Genomic DNA, 15,121 nt, shown 5'->3' on the forward strand with positions numbered 1-15,121 from the left:
CCACAGAAGCACGTCGGTCCAGTTTTCAACCAATTCAGAGTTGTGCTCGCGAAAGCACGTCTCGGGAACAGATATATATATGCACACATAATGGCAAGTCGTTCGAGATAAGTTAGCCTTTAATGAGTATATAAGATTACACAATATCGACGCTCTACGAAAGTAAATGTACGAGCAATCGATTGATAGAGGCGAGACGCGAAATTAAGCAACGACGTTGTACAGGTGAAATAGTAACCTCGTCGCGAGATAGATGGCCATTAAAGTGACGATGCCGATAACGGCATAGTGAATGTGTCTCATTCTGTGGTAATGCTTCAGAGCTTTCTTTCTGTTGTCAAGTGGTTCCTTCAGGATGTGGAGTCGACCGCCACGCGCGTATGTGATCACCGTGACCGGCCAGTCCACCTTCCGAATGTCAAAGTCAAATATCGCTTGATCAGTTTCGTTCAGACTGTCGTACAGCTCCATCGTCCTGCAAGGATGGATCTTCCAATTACCGTTGCCAAAGTAATCTATTTTGTCCAGGTTCTTGGTTCCAAACCAAAACAATTGAAGAGCTCTGTGTGGTGAGTATAAATATCAGAACGTGCATTACATTTTTATTTTCTAATTGTAATTATTAACGCAGACCTAAAGGTCATTCCACGATTGCATAACCTTTATTTCTGCATTTTTTTATATAATATGTACATCGGATAGCTATCAGAAATTCATCGAGAGCTTCCATTAATTCGCTCATTATTATTCAATACTGTAAACGGGACATATTTAATTTTTATTAGCATTACTAACATTTACTTTGTGGCAAACAAATTTTTACTTCGGTCTTTATTTTAATTTGCACTCTTTTCAAATCAAATTAGTAGCAATAATCGTAATAAGAAATTCGAACAATTATACTACCTTTAAAAACAGTAATCATGTTTCATCGAAAACTTTATGTTGCTTGTACCGTAGTTTTAATCGTAGAGTCACCGAATGAAATCGTGTGCTCGATAAAAGACAATTTTCGTAAGTTTTTTGTTGTTATTGTTATTGTGACTTTAAGAACTACATCTCCGTGGAACTATGCAGAGGTACACTAGGTACCTTGTACGCATTAGTCTTGGTTCCCTATAGTCATGAGCATGTGGACTCGTCTTCCCTACTATGTTTTTTTAAATGGTATAGGAGGAAAAAGTTTTTCATGCATCACGATTGAATCTACAGTTTTATTAAGATGGAATCCAAACCATCGGAATTACGGTAACAAACATATGACCATTTTATTTTTAAAAATTTTAACATGCCCGGGGCTCTTACCCAGTGAGCCACCGTGACCACTATTTCGTTATCTGTAAAGCAAATGAAGCTGCCGGCTAATATGTGTTGTAAAGTTTAGTTAAAGGATATTATTTATGATGGCTCAGTCTTTTTCAAAATGATTCACAAATCAGTATTATTTATCCGAATTATTATCTATATTTATAACTAACATTGTTAATGAAATTTAATTTATTTTTTATCTTCACTTATCATAAATTCCGTCAATCATCTTATTACAAGATGTTCATGAATATTTTTCAAAATTTGTATTCAGTTTGAGTGAAGTTCTTTTAGAACAATATAAATTATTAAAGAATATTTGAATTTTAGATTAAGGATATTCACAGTACGAACTTGATAATTAAAAGCTTAAGCGGGTCTTGCTATCTTCAGATTATCAAAATTGCAGTGTCAGGTAACATCCTGACGAAACCTATATGATAATAAAAGGCTAGAAATTTTTAAAATACTTCTTTAGAATGGATTATCGAAAAGTGGCATTTTCCAATGTTTGTAATATAATGAATATCCTGCGCTTCATTGGCTTTCCTCTCCTTTCACATAGGTCATATGCAACAAAAAGGATGAGATTCTTCATCGGATAATTACTATCCTTTCTTTGTTAGCTTCACTAATTGTAATTGGTCTTGTTACTGTTATTATTGCATTCAAATCATGTTTTGAAAACAATGGACGCGTTGATAACCCAAAATTCAGATACTCTTTTTGGAAGTTCGGAATGAAACGTTAAGAAATATAGGAAAAAGCTGTACCTTGGTTTTTGGCCCATGCATAAGAGAGCTAGATCAGCAAGTATTGCTGGGATAAAAGCAAGAAAGAAGTGGCCTATCCAGAATTTCCATTTTGAATGGCAAAATATTTGAAATGGATACCAGACAATATTTACAGATCCTATGTGTGGTCCTTCTATCATCAAAGCATCAAATAGTTCTTTCAATGTGATCGGATTCAGCGTGCTACTTCCGTAATTATATACTACCGCTTGTCTTTTCAATTCCCTGTCGGAATAAATTGGTTGTAAGCATTGGCTATATACTGATTCTAAATAAAGCGTTCAATGAAGGAATGGATTTCGGTTCACTTTATAAAAAGCTGAACTATTCGTCAATTTATAATACTCCTATCATTTGAATCAACCAAAAGCTATATTGGTAAGACTTACCGCTTTACGGCCAAATCGTATATTATTGCGATGATGGAGTTTATACTGTAATCTACAGGAATAAAATCTATTGGATAATTCTTATGATAACTGACGTGAATGATTCCTAAAGCAGATCCTAAAAATATTAATGCTGGCCCATTATTATTTCCAATCCATCCTGGCATTGGCTCTTTTATTGCTGCAGTAACTATTAACAATTTCCTTTATTGATATTTTTGGCCAAACAAAATGAAATGTAGTAAAAGCAAATGAAAACAAAGCTTTTCCCAACACGTGTTTTCTCGAATATAAAGCAACAAGTTTATTGATTTTATCGTCTTTATTGTTGGATGAAAATATTGCGACAACAATAGGCAAATTATAAGTGATTAGCATGCCCGCCGATTATCCAAATACTTTTTGCAATATTGACTTCAGTCGGCCAATAACATTAATTTCTAAATACTTACTAACACTCGGTCGGTAAACGGCCATTGCAAAATCCACTCTCTGCCCATACTGACTAACCAAGTCTTCGGCTATCGCTTTCGAAAAGCAGTACACATTGGGATATTCGCCCAACAGTATCTTCAAGACGTCCTCGGTCAAACCATGCTTGGCCGACTCGTCAGCGGCGATCATATCGTAAATCATCTTCAAGTCACCCGGTGGATCGTAAAACTCCTCCTCGATGTTTTTCCTGTAACAGTGTGAGTAGGCCGTGGACACGTACAGAAACGCTTGTATGCGTTTGCACTCTGTGGCCAAATCAAGCATGTGCTTCGTTCCCAATACGTTGATTTTCAGCGACACGCTGACTTTTTCGTCGAACTTGGTCGTGGCGCCGTTGTGAACGATAATATCCACAGACTCGACGAGGGCTCGCCGATCATCGTCGGATAATGCGAGTCTATCTTTTTCCAAATCGCCCGTCACTGTACACACTTTTTCCTCAAACTCTGGATTGATGCTCCTCAAATTGTCAAATATCTAAAAATTTATTCGACAGATTGATGGATGGCTAAAGCTTACTCATTGCTTCAATACACTACCATTCGATCTCCCGCGCTTACGGTAACCAACGCGTTCGAACTTTTAACGAGTAATCGAAAATTCGGTCATTTCTGAGCTTTTGCAAATGCCCGAAAAGTTGGAGCGGTTCGAGTTGGAGCTTGACCGAGGTGATTCGAGGTCGAGTTTATTACCAGGACAACGAAAAATTATAAATTTGTACTGCGGCCACGTAACTTCAAAGAATTAAATGGAAGAAGCTCGAAAGCTCGTGCTGGTTCTTAATTCTAAAACTCAAGTCGGCGTGGAGCTGGTGAATTTTCGTCAGATTAGCCCGTGGTTTTGTAGTCGCACAGTTTTTTCACGTAAAAACTTGAATCAATATATACATTTCCTTTTAATAGAAGCCTCGAAATTGGAGATTACGTGACTGATAAACAAATAGACATTATAAATCGTTGCACTTCAAGTTTCACGAAGACATAAATAGGTAATCGAGATTTCAATGCAGTAAAATAAAAAAAATTTACGTTGTATTGTATTCCCATTCAGAGTCGAATTTCAATAAGCAGCTTGAATAGTATTTGCATGAACTGTCAACATCAAAGGATGCTCTGGTAAGTTTGTACACGCTTAATTTACATAGTTATCGGATGCATTGTGAATTCGTCGTTATCTTTGACTTAACGACGAACAAGGATCTTACGTTTACTTTCATTTATAAAAATATCTGCCAAATGAAATTATCAAATGATCAATTAGATTATGTCAGTTAGAAACGAAACTTTTTGTATGCTTCAGTAAATCATGGGATTGTTTGACAATTTGACAAATGAACAGTTTTAAGAGACACGAATTTTTTTCAAGAACTTCGAATTTTTAAATCGAACCAATTAAATTCAATAAAGAAGATTTACAAAAAGCAAAAATCGATAGTTATTATATAAATTATTAGTTAAAAAAAAGGAAAAAACTGATTTAATTCTGTTATCAACCAAACATTCAGCATGTTTGCAAAAAAAATTATCTGAATTGGACAAGGAGCACACGATGTGCAAGGTAAAATTTAAAGAAAAGCTACTCACCGTGTTCTGAAAGTACGTTTTTATTTTGTCCTGAGGCGTGACGCCCTTCTTTTGCCTGACGAGTATGTAGAGTCGTTTAAGATCTGGACAATCACGAATAACTTTTTCAAGAAAAACCTTTCCCATGTAGCCGGTAGCCCCGGTCAAAAATAACGTTTTTCCCGCAAAAAACTTCTGGATATTGCTGTCGCTCCAGTCGATCTCAGGAGGATAGCTGTCATCGTTCAGATGACGATAAATTTCGTCCATGGCGGTTACCATAATCGTTCCCTTTTAGCAGCCAGCGTCGTATAGCCCCGACGGAGAGCGACGCTTTAATATACTTACGCACGCTCTAGTCGATAGTTTGAAGTCCGGAGACTCGACACAATCGAAAAGAACAATAAAGAACTGATCGGTCAAAGTGTTTCCGCAACGGAGAAGAGTCGAAGGTTTAGGTAACCTTACCTATACGAAAAGATTGGTGAGTGTACGTGACATTTGAGCTTCCTGGTAGCATACCTCTACTATTCGTGACAACGGGAGCTAGAGCTAATGTGTGAACTTTTGACCGCGTAATAATCTCTCGACGTAGTTTTTCTTAAGACATGTTATTTCCTTCGAACGTATTTTCTAAGTCAAAATAAACATATTGAAATCGTTACAAACAAAAAGAAAGGTAATTAGTGATTTCGAAGATATCATTTTATAAAAATAAACAATTTTCTGCTAATTTGAAAATACTATTTATTTGTATTGTTCGTTGACAACTTTTTATTGTTTTTTACTACTTGCCACAATTAAGTAGTAAAACCAGTATGCCCGTGTGAAAATGTCAATAAATAACGTAAAAAAAGAAGAAATATACGAGAAATCAGTGATTACGTGAATTAAATACATACAAATGATTTATTCTGAAGACAGCTGTTATTTTCCGAAAAAAAGACTGCAGAGCGCAATAGGCGATTGATAGTTTTAGAAGTGCTTTTATTTTGGCACAAATTTATTATAAATTTTTGATTGAATTAACCGTTCGTAGTCGAAACTAAAATTTGAAGTAACTTTTGCGTAGGGAGAGCAATTATGTACACATTCACTCGTGGGCCCATTGATTCCTGGATTCGGATATTAATTGAATGCCTTTCATTTATACGGAGGCTTAGCATTGAATAAACGAGAAAGAAAAAATAAATCAATAGATTTTGATAAATGACAGTCACCTTTAGTTTTTACAGCGATAAAACCGGATCACATTTGTTACAAATAATTAAAATTAAAATATAATTAAAGACAAACAATTAAAATATAATTTGAAGTTCAGCGCATTTTTCTGTTCTCTTTTTAAAATAAAAATAGAGAGTAAAATTCAGGATTTAAGATATTATTTTGCACAAATAAATCAAAATAAATTAGTACAGATGTTCTCTCAAAGAAATAAATAATCTTTAAAAAATCAGGATCAATAAAAGTTTTATTAACAAAAACAAGATAACTAATAACACTTAATAACAACAAAAAACAGAATGAAACTTTTATATCGTGAAAATAACTTTCAGAGTTTGTTTTTTGAAGTCCAATTACTTTGTTGGTACGACTGCTCAAAATCAGTTCGATAAAAAACAGACATAAACTTCTATAGTAATATCAAACATTCGTTTTGTCTATTTTAGACAAGGGAATTAAGTTTGCTATATTAATATTTAACAAACTTTCAATTGTTTGCAAACTGCAAAATACAACTTCTTTTTTCTATTCGAACGTCCCACTGTTTCAAGATCGTCTGTGGCCCTAAAAGACTTTTTCTTTCGTGCACACGGCTTAACAAATAACAATTCTCCTGAATTATTAGCTGCCAAGGACGTTGATTTAAATGAATCAAAGAAAGAACTTGAAAGAAGAAAATGAACCTTAATTCTCAGTTAATTTAGTTATTTTATGATATTGACTATTAATTTAAAAGTAATTGGATTCATAATAATTTTGAGTATATACTATTGTTGCGTAACAACAGAAGTTCAAATCACTGCCAAAATAATAATATGATGACTCTATGGTCGACGGTTATGAAAATCACCTCAATGCTAGACTTCAATGAAAAAACTGAATAAATAAAGCAGGAATTTTATAGCGAAATAGGTGATCAACACAGCGATAAAGCTCATGGTGGCATAGTGTAGTTTTTTCATACGTTGGTAAAACCTTTTCGTTTCTTCTACGTTGTCAAAGGGTTCTTTTACAATATGAATTCGACCGCCTCGCGACCAATTGACTGCAGCATCCGCCCAGTCGATCTTCCGAATGTCGAAGTAGAATGTCGTCTGATCGGCTTTTGATAACCGATCATATATCTCCAATGTCTGGGGAACATGGATTCGCCAATTTCCATTGCCAAAGTAATCTATTTTGTCTAGATGCTTTGTGCCAAAATAAAATAGTTGTAGAGCTCTGTGTTCCAAGTGAAAAATATTACACTTTAATCGGAATTCTATATACAGCAACTAAAATATGCATTGAGAAAACAAAAAAATTTAGTTGATTCGACGGGTCAACCGTTCATTTCTGGCTTTCTATCGACTTGACTGGATAAAGTGGTGGATGGAACACGCTATGTCGAAATGAGCCAACTGCAAACTGTTTGTTTATGTTAGGTTTGTCAGAATGACAGTGGTAGAGTTTTATTGAGTTAAATATGGAAGTTGAAGCGAATGAACCTAATTAATTAGTTAACATTTTTTAAGCCTTACTCTTTGAAAGCTTATATTCTTTGCATTAGTGTTGAATTCATTATGTAAAATACGTGAAAAAAATTCAAAGTCCAGTAGGTATACATTGGCAACATTTCATTTACTTAATCATCGCGATGGCTCAGTCGCTATAGCGCGCTGGATTGCGGACAAAGTTCGAATCTTACCTCGGAACATTGAACATTTCCATTATCAAAATATAATTGATCACGCACATACGCATGCGCATGTGGAAGAAAGACTCTTAGCACAACTAGAAGGACGGTAAATAAGAAATGAAAGCGGACAAATTTCCCGTCCATAAGGTTCAATTAGCCCGAATAAGATTTGACGGGCGATTTGACCGACTCATCAAAAAAGATTCTGTAGAATTGACACATCGAGTGACTTGGTTCAACGATTGAGCGCCAATCGGTGCCGTTTAATAGAGCGTACGTTGTTGACTCAATTATATTTGGTCTCGGTGATGTTCTTACCTTGGCTTTTTACCCATGCACAATAATACTAGATCAGCGAATATTGCTGGTATGAAGTGGACTAGTATGTGCCAAAACCAAAATTCCCATTTTTTCTTACAGAAAATCATAAATGCGTGCCATACTACGTTCTTCGATCCAAAATATGGAGCTTCTATTGAGAAATTATTAAACAGCTCAGGTAACGATGTTGGATTTACTGTGCTGCTTCCGAAATTATACATCATTGGCTGCTTTACAATTTCCCTGTCAATTTCAACATAATAATAAAAAACGTATAATCCATTATAATACGAGTATGTTTGAAAAATTGTGACAAGACTGGCAGTTTCAATTGTTTACATTTATGCAATAATTGTTATGCGTATAAAATGTATAAACCTTATAAAATTAATTCTTCTAAGCTTTCAATATTGTTCACGATGAGAAAAGGTTGTTTCTTATTTCAGCATTATATTATATAACTGACCAATAAATGACTTACCATTGTAAAGCGAGGTCATAAATGATGCCAATCAGAGCATTTATACTAAGATCTACCGGAATTAAATCTATTGGATATCCAAAGTGATAGCTGGTATGTAAGACACCCAATGCTGTACCCAAGAAAATCAATGCCGGTCCGTTATTGTTTCCAACCCATCCTGGTGATGGTTCCCACATTGCTGCAGTAACTATAAAGGGGTACTTCTATATAATTTCTCCAAGACTACCAAAAGTTTTGTAGCTACAATGGCTATGTGTTGCCGAGTAGTGTAATGTAAAAAAATTCATGTTTCACACCCTATTAGAATTTTTTTTCTCGAAAACTACATTTTTTACTAAAATTTTCCTAAAAATAAAAAAGCCTTAAAATCAAATAAAGAATATTCTTCGGACTATTTTGAAAAAAATTTGAAGTATTCTTTAACTGATTCTCAGATATTTTTGTTCGTAGAGAATTTTGATAAGAATCCATAGTTTTCTAGAAAAAAAATTTGTGTAGCTATAGGAAAAAATTTATTATTCCGTCCGCCAGTATTGCTCACAGAAGAGCAGAAAAAGCTTCGTTTTCGAATCGTTCAGAACAACCTGCAAATGATTTCTGATTATGTAAATGTACTTAAAAAGATTATTACTGGTGATGAATCATGAGTTTATGGTTATGGTCCCGATGCCAAACAACAGTCTTGACAGTGTAAGCATTTTGGACCCCTAAGACCGAAAAAAGCAAATCAAAGTTGGAGCAATGTCAAGTCAATGCTGATTGTTTTTTTTAATTATGATGGTGTTGTGTACCATTAATATGCTCCTAGAGGTTAAACAATCGATAAAGAATTTTATCGTGAAGTTTTGAAATGATTGCATGATGCAATAAGAAGAAAATGGTCTCGATTTGATCAAACGGTGATTAACTTTTTCACTACGATAATGCGCCAGGGTATTCGTCAAACCTTCTGCAGCATTATTTGACCAAACAAAGCGATAAACCGTACGGCCCCGACACAGCTCCTTATGACTTATGGCTATTTCCAAAATTGAAAATGCCGCTCAAAGAACAGGTGACGACGAGTGCACTGATGGTTATTCCGAAAACTGACTTTCAGGACTTCTTCAAAAAGTGGAAACGCCGCTGGCATGGCAGTGCATTATTCAATCAAATGGGGACTACTTTGAAGGATGTCACCGATGACGAAGATTAATATCAGCGTGGAGATATGAAGGTATTCCGAATACTTTTCGGGCACACCTCGTAAAGCAAGTGTAAGTTTTCGAATCTTACCAACAGTGGGTCGATATACGCCAGTGGCAAAGCCAGCTGTGTCACCATGCTGCTTGACTAAACCCTCGGCAATCGCTTTCGAAAAGCAGTACACATTGGGATATTCGCCCAACAGCATCTTCAAGACGTCCTCGGTCAAACCATGCTTGGCCGACTCGTCAGCGGCGATCATATCGTAAATCATCTTCAAGTCACCCGGTGGATCGTAAAACTCCTCCTCGATGTTTTTCCTGTAACAGTGTGAGTAGGCCGTGGACACGTACAGAAACACTTGTATGCGTTTGCACTCCGTGGCCAAGTCAAGCATGTGCTTCGTTCCCAATACGTTGATTTTCAGCGAGACGCTGACTTTTTCGTCGAACTTGGTCGTGGCGCCGTTGTGAACGATAATATCCACAGACTCGACGAGGGCTCGCCGATCCTCGTCGGATAATCCAAGTCGGTCCGCTTGCAAGTCACCCACCACCGTACAAACTTTTTCCTCGAAATTAGGATTCTTGTTTCTCAATCTTTCAAATATCTAAAATTGTATCAAATTTATTGAACCGATTATTATGAAAACGATTGTTGTTGGGGTTCCTTGTAATATAATTGTGTAAATAATATATAAAATAATTTTCATTCAGGAATAATAAAACTGAGAAGATCGAGTTTTATCTCCTTTATCAATCCTAGCGATATATATTTCATTCAAAGCTTTGTCTTGAATTCCAATTTATGGAAATTTTTTTTTCAGATGTTATTTCTTTTCTTTTGAAAAAAACAACGTTATTTCATTCAAATATTAAAATGGTATAAACAGATCATTTAAAAGATCAGTATGAAGATTTTAGAAGGAAAACTATATTTTAATTTTGCCTATAAGGCGAGCTCATGATAATAATTAATATTTTTTAACATGAGTTCTTTGCAAGAGAGCGTTTACACATGTGCATTCATGGGTGGTGTATTTATGAGTGGCACCTTAAAATGTGTATTTAATGCAAATATTTCAAAAGTTGTGATAGTACGACAGTAAAGTCAAGGTATTACAGATTTTCTGAAACTTGGAGCGAAACTAGTTAATGCTTGAAAGTGACTATGTCTTCATTATTAAAATAATTAATATTTAGCTTTTATAAAATATATCAAGGTAATGGATTTACTGATATTTCCGTTATCTCTATGCTTTCTACAAGAGCGCTGAAATTTTTTAATATTGTAAACAGAATACAGACATTTTTTATAAAATTTCATTGACGTATATCAAGTATTTGTTGTCGACAAATGATCTGAGTCATTTATAATACCGACATATCGCCTTAAAATTTTAATCGGATTTAATTCACGCCAGTACAAAAATGATTGCTAAATTTCATAATTGCAGTTCGACTTACTTAGACGAAATAGATATTGCTTGAAATGTAAAAATACCATATAATGAAAAAAATAAAAATTTCTAGTATATCTTATAAATATTGATCAATCGCTTTTAAAATCTATCTAATTGTAGGCTAAAGATAGGTCAACATGATTACCAAAATATATTACCATAGCTCGAACGATTTAGACACAATAAAAATAGCTAAAACTAGGAAATTTGGTAAAATTGGAGTAAAGAAAAATTGTAATAACGTTGATAACATGAAAATGACGCAATCGCAAATCTTCGCTGTTACGAAATTTCTCTTTGAGAAGGCAATGAAATATACTTTTTATCCAAACCCGAACGAAATTAGATTACAACTTAAACAACCGAAATAAAAAAAAGAAATGATCGTCCAGTTTCAGTGATATACGATACATAGCATTTCGATTGGATGATTTTACTCTATTATTTTTTGCCATTACTCTCAAATGTATGTGTCAATCAAGTCAATAATGAAACAAAACCTTATCAATAAATACTCAAAAGATTGGTTTAACTTAATGGTTTATTTACTGAAAATATTGGCAGGACGAATTAATTAAACGTTTTCTTATTGACTGATTTTTGATTTCAAACAAAATATATTTATGTGTTATCTAAGTAATAACAATTTTAATTGAATTTTTTAAATAAATTTACGTACAAACTTCAACTTTAACTTTAACAGAATCTTCTTAAAAGTATAGATTTTCAAATTAGCCTACCCACTGAAATCGATCCAACAGTTCCAGAGTTATATATATGAACATACATAAAAAAGGGCTGCCAGCTGCTCTAGCGGAATGCTTCCTTAGAGGTGGGAAAGAACATTTATTTATGTATTATTTATTCGATAAAAAATGCAAGTAAATAACTATAAAATTAAAAAGCGAATAAAAAGTAAACACTTTCAGCGCAAGTGAACATAAGTTGATCTAATTGCATCACTGCTGGGTGCTTTCACAGAGATCACAAAAATAATCATATAGGTCGGATCGAATCTCATTTATCCTAAAATTTATAAATTCACAGCATTATTTGTGAATACAGTCATTGTACACATACAGTTGTTAATTAATGTTCGTACCGATATTTTAATCAGCTGTTTTAACAGGCCGATACTCTCTCGTGTGGCTGCACTTTGAGATCAATTGACGAATTTTGACGCGCTATATTTTAAGTCGGTCATCGCAGTTTATTCACTTTTCCTTTTCATTGAAAATCTCATATATAAACTCACAATAAACGTGAATACAAGCATATCAATACGTGTAAGCCACGTCATCTAATAAATCGAATCAAATTTATTTCACACATGCCAAGCAATAATTCGCATATATAAATCAACAAATAAATAATAACGAGAAGGCGTAGATGCTTTGTGATTTTTTTATGTAAAATTTTCACTCATTGATTTCATCCACTGGTGTTCTGGCGTTCAAGGAAAAAATAAGCGTACAATGCAATTCTGGACGGCTACGGTTCCAGTGAATATATGAATGGCCTCCGGCGCTGTTACTCCAAGAATTTTCGTGACCCTGCCGTATGAAAATAAAACCAGTCCAATTCTTTTACCCATTGGCATTTCACCGTAACAATGAAATCAAAGGTTTTTTTTTTATTCTTTCGCTGTCGGTGTGCACTCAATGTCAATATTAACTTAAAAAATTGACATTTTCCCAGAAAAAGCAAAGACGAAGCTTCCTTAGTAACGAAGTCGTCTCTTCATAACTTATAACTAAAGTACACATAATAATTATTTACCAATTGTACGTAGGAGTTTAAATTCAAACAGAAGTGCGGCGATTAAACTGAACGTTGGTAAAAGAAAAAATAATTTAAAAAATTGATGTAAAATCCACTTTTACATAGCGGGAGAAAGCAGCAACGTCGTTTTCTCGTAACTTTCGATCCAGTGTACATAAAGCAATTATTCATAAATTATCTAAATTTAATAGAAAAACCAAAAATTAAGCATGTACAAAACAAAATTTTCAAAAATTTGTAAAATTTTGATTTGTATAAAAAAAGAGATTTGCTTTGAAATGCGATATCTTTAGCATAGGTATAATTGAAAAATCGCGCTACAGTTTATTTGAGCACTGCTTCCATAATGTCAATATAGGTGGTCACTCTTTAAAAAAATTCGTTCTTAAACGAAAGTTACAACAGTTTGCTTATAGTATAGTTCGATATAAATCTTGCACCTCACTTTAATAATTTTTTTTAATATTTATAAAATTTTTTCTGGTCAATGAATCTTCTCAAAAAGAAATTTCCCATTTATCGTCTAAAATTTCCATACGTATGAACAAAGATTCATTAAAATCTATCGAGTAAAAAAAATCACACCGATTGAATGAACACGACCACACGACTCTGCGGGCAGACACGTTATAAAAATATGACTGTCGAGTCCGCATGATTTACAATGAAAAAATTACAATAAAGATTTTTCCCCAGTTATCTGCACGAAATTTAGATTTATTGGAAAGAACAAGATTGAAGAATATAACGCCAGAGTGAAACAATCGGTAGAGGAAAATAAATAATGTTCAAACAAGAGTAGATAAGCTTCTTTTCCTATGAAACAATGAGTAAGAAAAAAATTTCAAGCCAAACACAAAACCTGCTTTCAGACGCTGGAAAATTCGTTTAATTATTGACTTGATTTACATATAATATAACTTTGTAAGTAATTGCAAGCAATTAATTTGAACGCTATTGTTCTATGTTTGTTGTTCAATAAATATCACGAATAACAATAGCAATAACCTTTGCTTTAATGTTTAATTAATTATTATACCTATGTACTGCTAACTCAAATAAGTATTCAAATATTAGTCTTCAGCAAAGACTATTTTATAACTCCGTGCGGTTTTAAACAGTCGATATAACGACTTAAAACGATAGGCAATATCGTATGAACAATGAATAAACGATTTATTCGGTAAGATTATCTTGGCAATGTAATTCTCACTACAGAGTGACAACCAACGAACACGCATTCAATTTTTTGTAGAAACGTAAATGTATTTTTATATCATGCAATAATTATACAGTACTCGTTCATTACGTAAATGGAAACTGTTTAAAATTGAATAAAAATGTATCCGAACAATAGCCCACTTTATGCATGCGATTTGGTTATGTAAAATTGTTGGGTGGTATCAATGACCCCTTTCAGAAATGAAATTCTCTATAAGTTTTCATAGACGTAGATCGCAGCTAGAGCGCCAAAACTGAATGTCACACGCGTATCGCGAAGAATTGTTTCGCTGGAAAAACTGTACAGTGCTTGTTTTTTACTGCGCCGGGAAGTAAGACGTTACTCACCCCGTTTTCGAAATATCTCTTCATTTTGTCCTGAGGCGTAACGCCGCTCTTGTGCCTGACAAGTACATACAGGCGCTTCAGATCTGGACAATCGCGAAGAATTTTCTCGACGAAAACCTTACCCATGAATCCAGTGGCACCACTCAACAGCAAAGTTTTTCCGGCGAAATACTTTGGAATCTTACTCTCGGTCCAGTTGATCTCCGTTGGCTCGCTGTCGTCATTCAGACGTCGATAAATTTCATCGATTTCGCTCGACATTGTGATCGACTCGGTATATCACTACCTATTCTGACGAAGAGTGCAACACGAATAATCGCCAGCGTCAATTCGGTTATTCTCGAGCTGACGCAGTGAGTGTATGAAAATGGAATAGCTGATGCTTAACAAGTTTATGCTAACGTACATTCAATACGAAAAATCGAAAGAGCTTACCGCGCTTTTCAGTGTCAAAAATAATAAACTAGTCGTCAGTTTGCACCAGTCATTCGTCAAAATATTTTTTATACGTTTTTAATAACCATTTTCAGACATTTAATTTTCTATGAGTTTTCATAGCATTATATCGCGTTTAGAAGGCCAAACATATAATGTGCGCTTTGGATGTCTCCTGCTTTTCTGCATTGATACTCTTAAATAACTACTTCATCTTTGAGAGACCCTTCGTTAAAAAACAAATAAATTACTATCATATTGTAAGACAAGTAGCCAAGCTTAGCGTAGAAAAGTACAAAATTTTATCCTTCGAGAGCTTAGTGTAACTGCTTCATTGTAATTATTGCAATGGTTCTATCGAGTCGACAGTGAAAAGAAGTCAGCGAGTTCAAAGAGGTCAGCATTTCATGGCCACGGACATGTAGAAGTTCGA

The 15,121-nt window shown here is 34.4% G+C and overlaps 2 protein-coding genes across 5 annotated transcripts; both read right to left on the minus strand.

Moving 5' to 3' along the window:
- Positions 1 to 106: 106 nt before the first annotated feature.
- Positions 107 to 4,830, minus strand: LOC131670437 (fatty acyl-CoA reductase 1-like). Its single transcript, XM_058946038.1, has 5 exons — positions 4,570 to 4,830; positions 2,944 to 3,463; positions 2,492 to 2,681; positions 2,082 to 2,327; positions 107 to 562 (listed from the first exon to the last, which is right to left on the minus strand). The coding sequence occupies exons 1-5, from the start codon at positions 4,828 to 4,830 to the stop codon at positions 205 to 207; spliced, it is 1,575 nt and encodes a 524-aa protein (XP_058802021.1). The 3' UTR covers positions 107 to 204.
- On the minus strand, positions 4,823 to 14,543 carry LOC131670436 (fatty acyl-CoA reductase 1-like). 4 transcript variants are annotated; one of them, XM_058946036.1, is made up of 7 exons: positions 14,376 to 14,455; positions 14,254 to 14,308; positions 9,531 to 10,050; positions 8,253 to 8,442; positions 7,769 to 8,014; positions 5,017 to 6,993; positions 4,825 to 4,929 (listed from the first exon to the last, which is right to left on the minus strand). In XM_058946036.1, the coding sequence occupies exons 2-6, from the start codon at positions 14,275 to 14,277 to the stop codon at positions 6,630 to 6,632; spliced, it is 1,344 nt and encodes a 447-aa protein (XP_058802019.1). In that variant the 5' UTR covers positions 14,278 to 14,308; positions 14,376 to 14,455; the 3' UTR covers positions 4,825 to 4,929; positions 5,017 to 6,629. The 4 variants fall into 4 exon arrangements, with proteins under 4 accessions (XP_058802018.1, XP_058802019.1, XP_058802017.1 ...); XM_058946035.1 differs by lacking the exon at positions 14,254 to 14,308 and having other exon boundaries at positions 4,823 to 4,929; positions 14,439 to 14,538; XM_058946034.1 differs by having other exon boundaries at positions 4,836 to 4,929; positions 14,254 to 14,543.
- Positions 14,544 to 15,121: the final 578 nt, after the last annotated feature.

The sequence above is a fragment of the Phymastichus coffea genome, unplaced genomic scaffold (genome assembly GCF_024137745.1).
Source record: "Phymastichus coffea isolate CEN01 unplaced genomic scaffold, Cenicafe_Pcof_1.1 PCOF00110, whole genome shotgun sequence".
NCBI classification, from domain to species: Eukaryota; Metazoa; Arthropoda; class Insecta; order Hymenoptera; family Eulophidae; genus Phymastichus; species Phymastichus coffea.

Bases quoted from the DNA above. Each gene is read 5' to 3' on its own strand.
- LOC131670437 (XM_058946038.1), bottom strand. From the start codon at position 4,830: ATGGTAACCGCCATGGACGAAATTTATCGTCATCTGAACGATGACAGC. The intron at 2,682-2,943 runs GTAAGTATTTAG...AATTGTTAATAG, and splicing joins CGTTTACCGACCGAGTGTTA to TTACTGCAGCAATAAAAGAG. The intron at 563-2,081 runs GTACAGCTTTTT...CTCACCACACAG, and splicing joins TGCATGGGCCAAAAACCAAG to AGCTCTTCAATTGTTTTGGT.
- LOC131670436 (XM_058946034.1), bottom strand. From the start codon at position 14,514: ATGTCGAGCGAAATCGATGAAATTTATCGACGTCTGAATGACGACAGC. The intron at 8,443-9,530 runs GTAAGATTCGAA...ACCCCTTTATAG, and splicing joins CGTATATCGACCCACTGTTG to TTACTGCAGCAATGTGGGAA. The intron at 6,994-7,768 runs GTAAGAACATCA...CTTGGAACACAG, and splicing joins TGCATGGGTAAAAAGCCAAG to AGCTCTACAACTATTTTATT.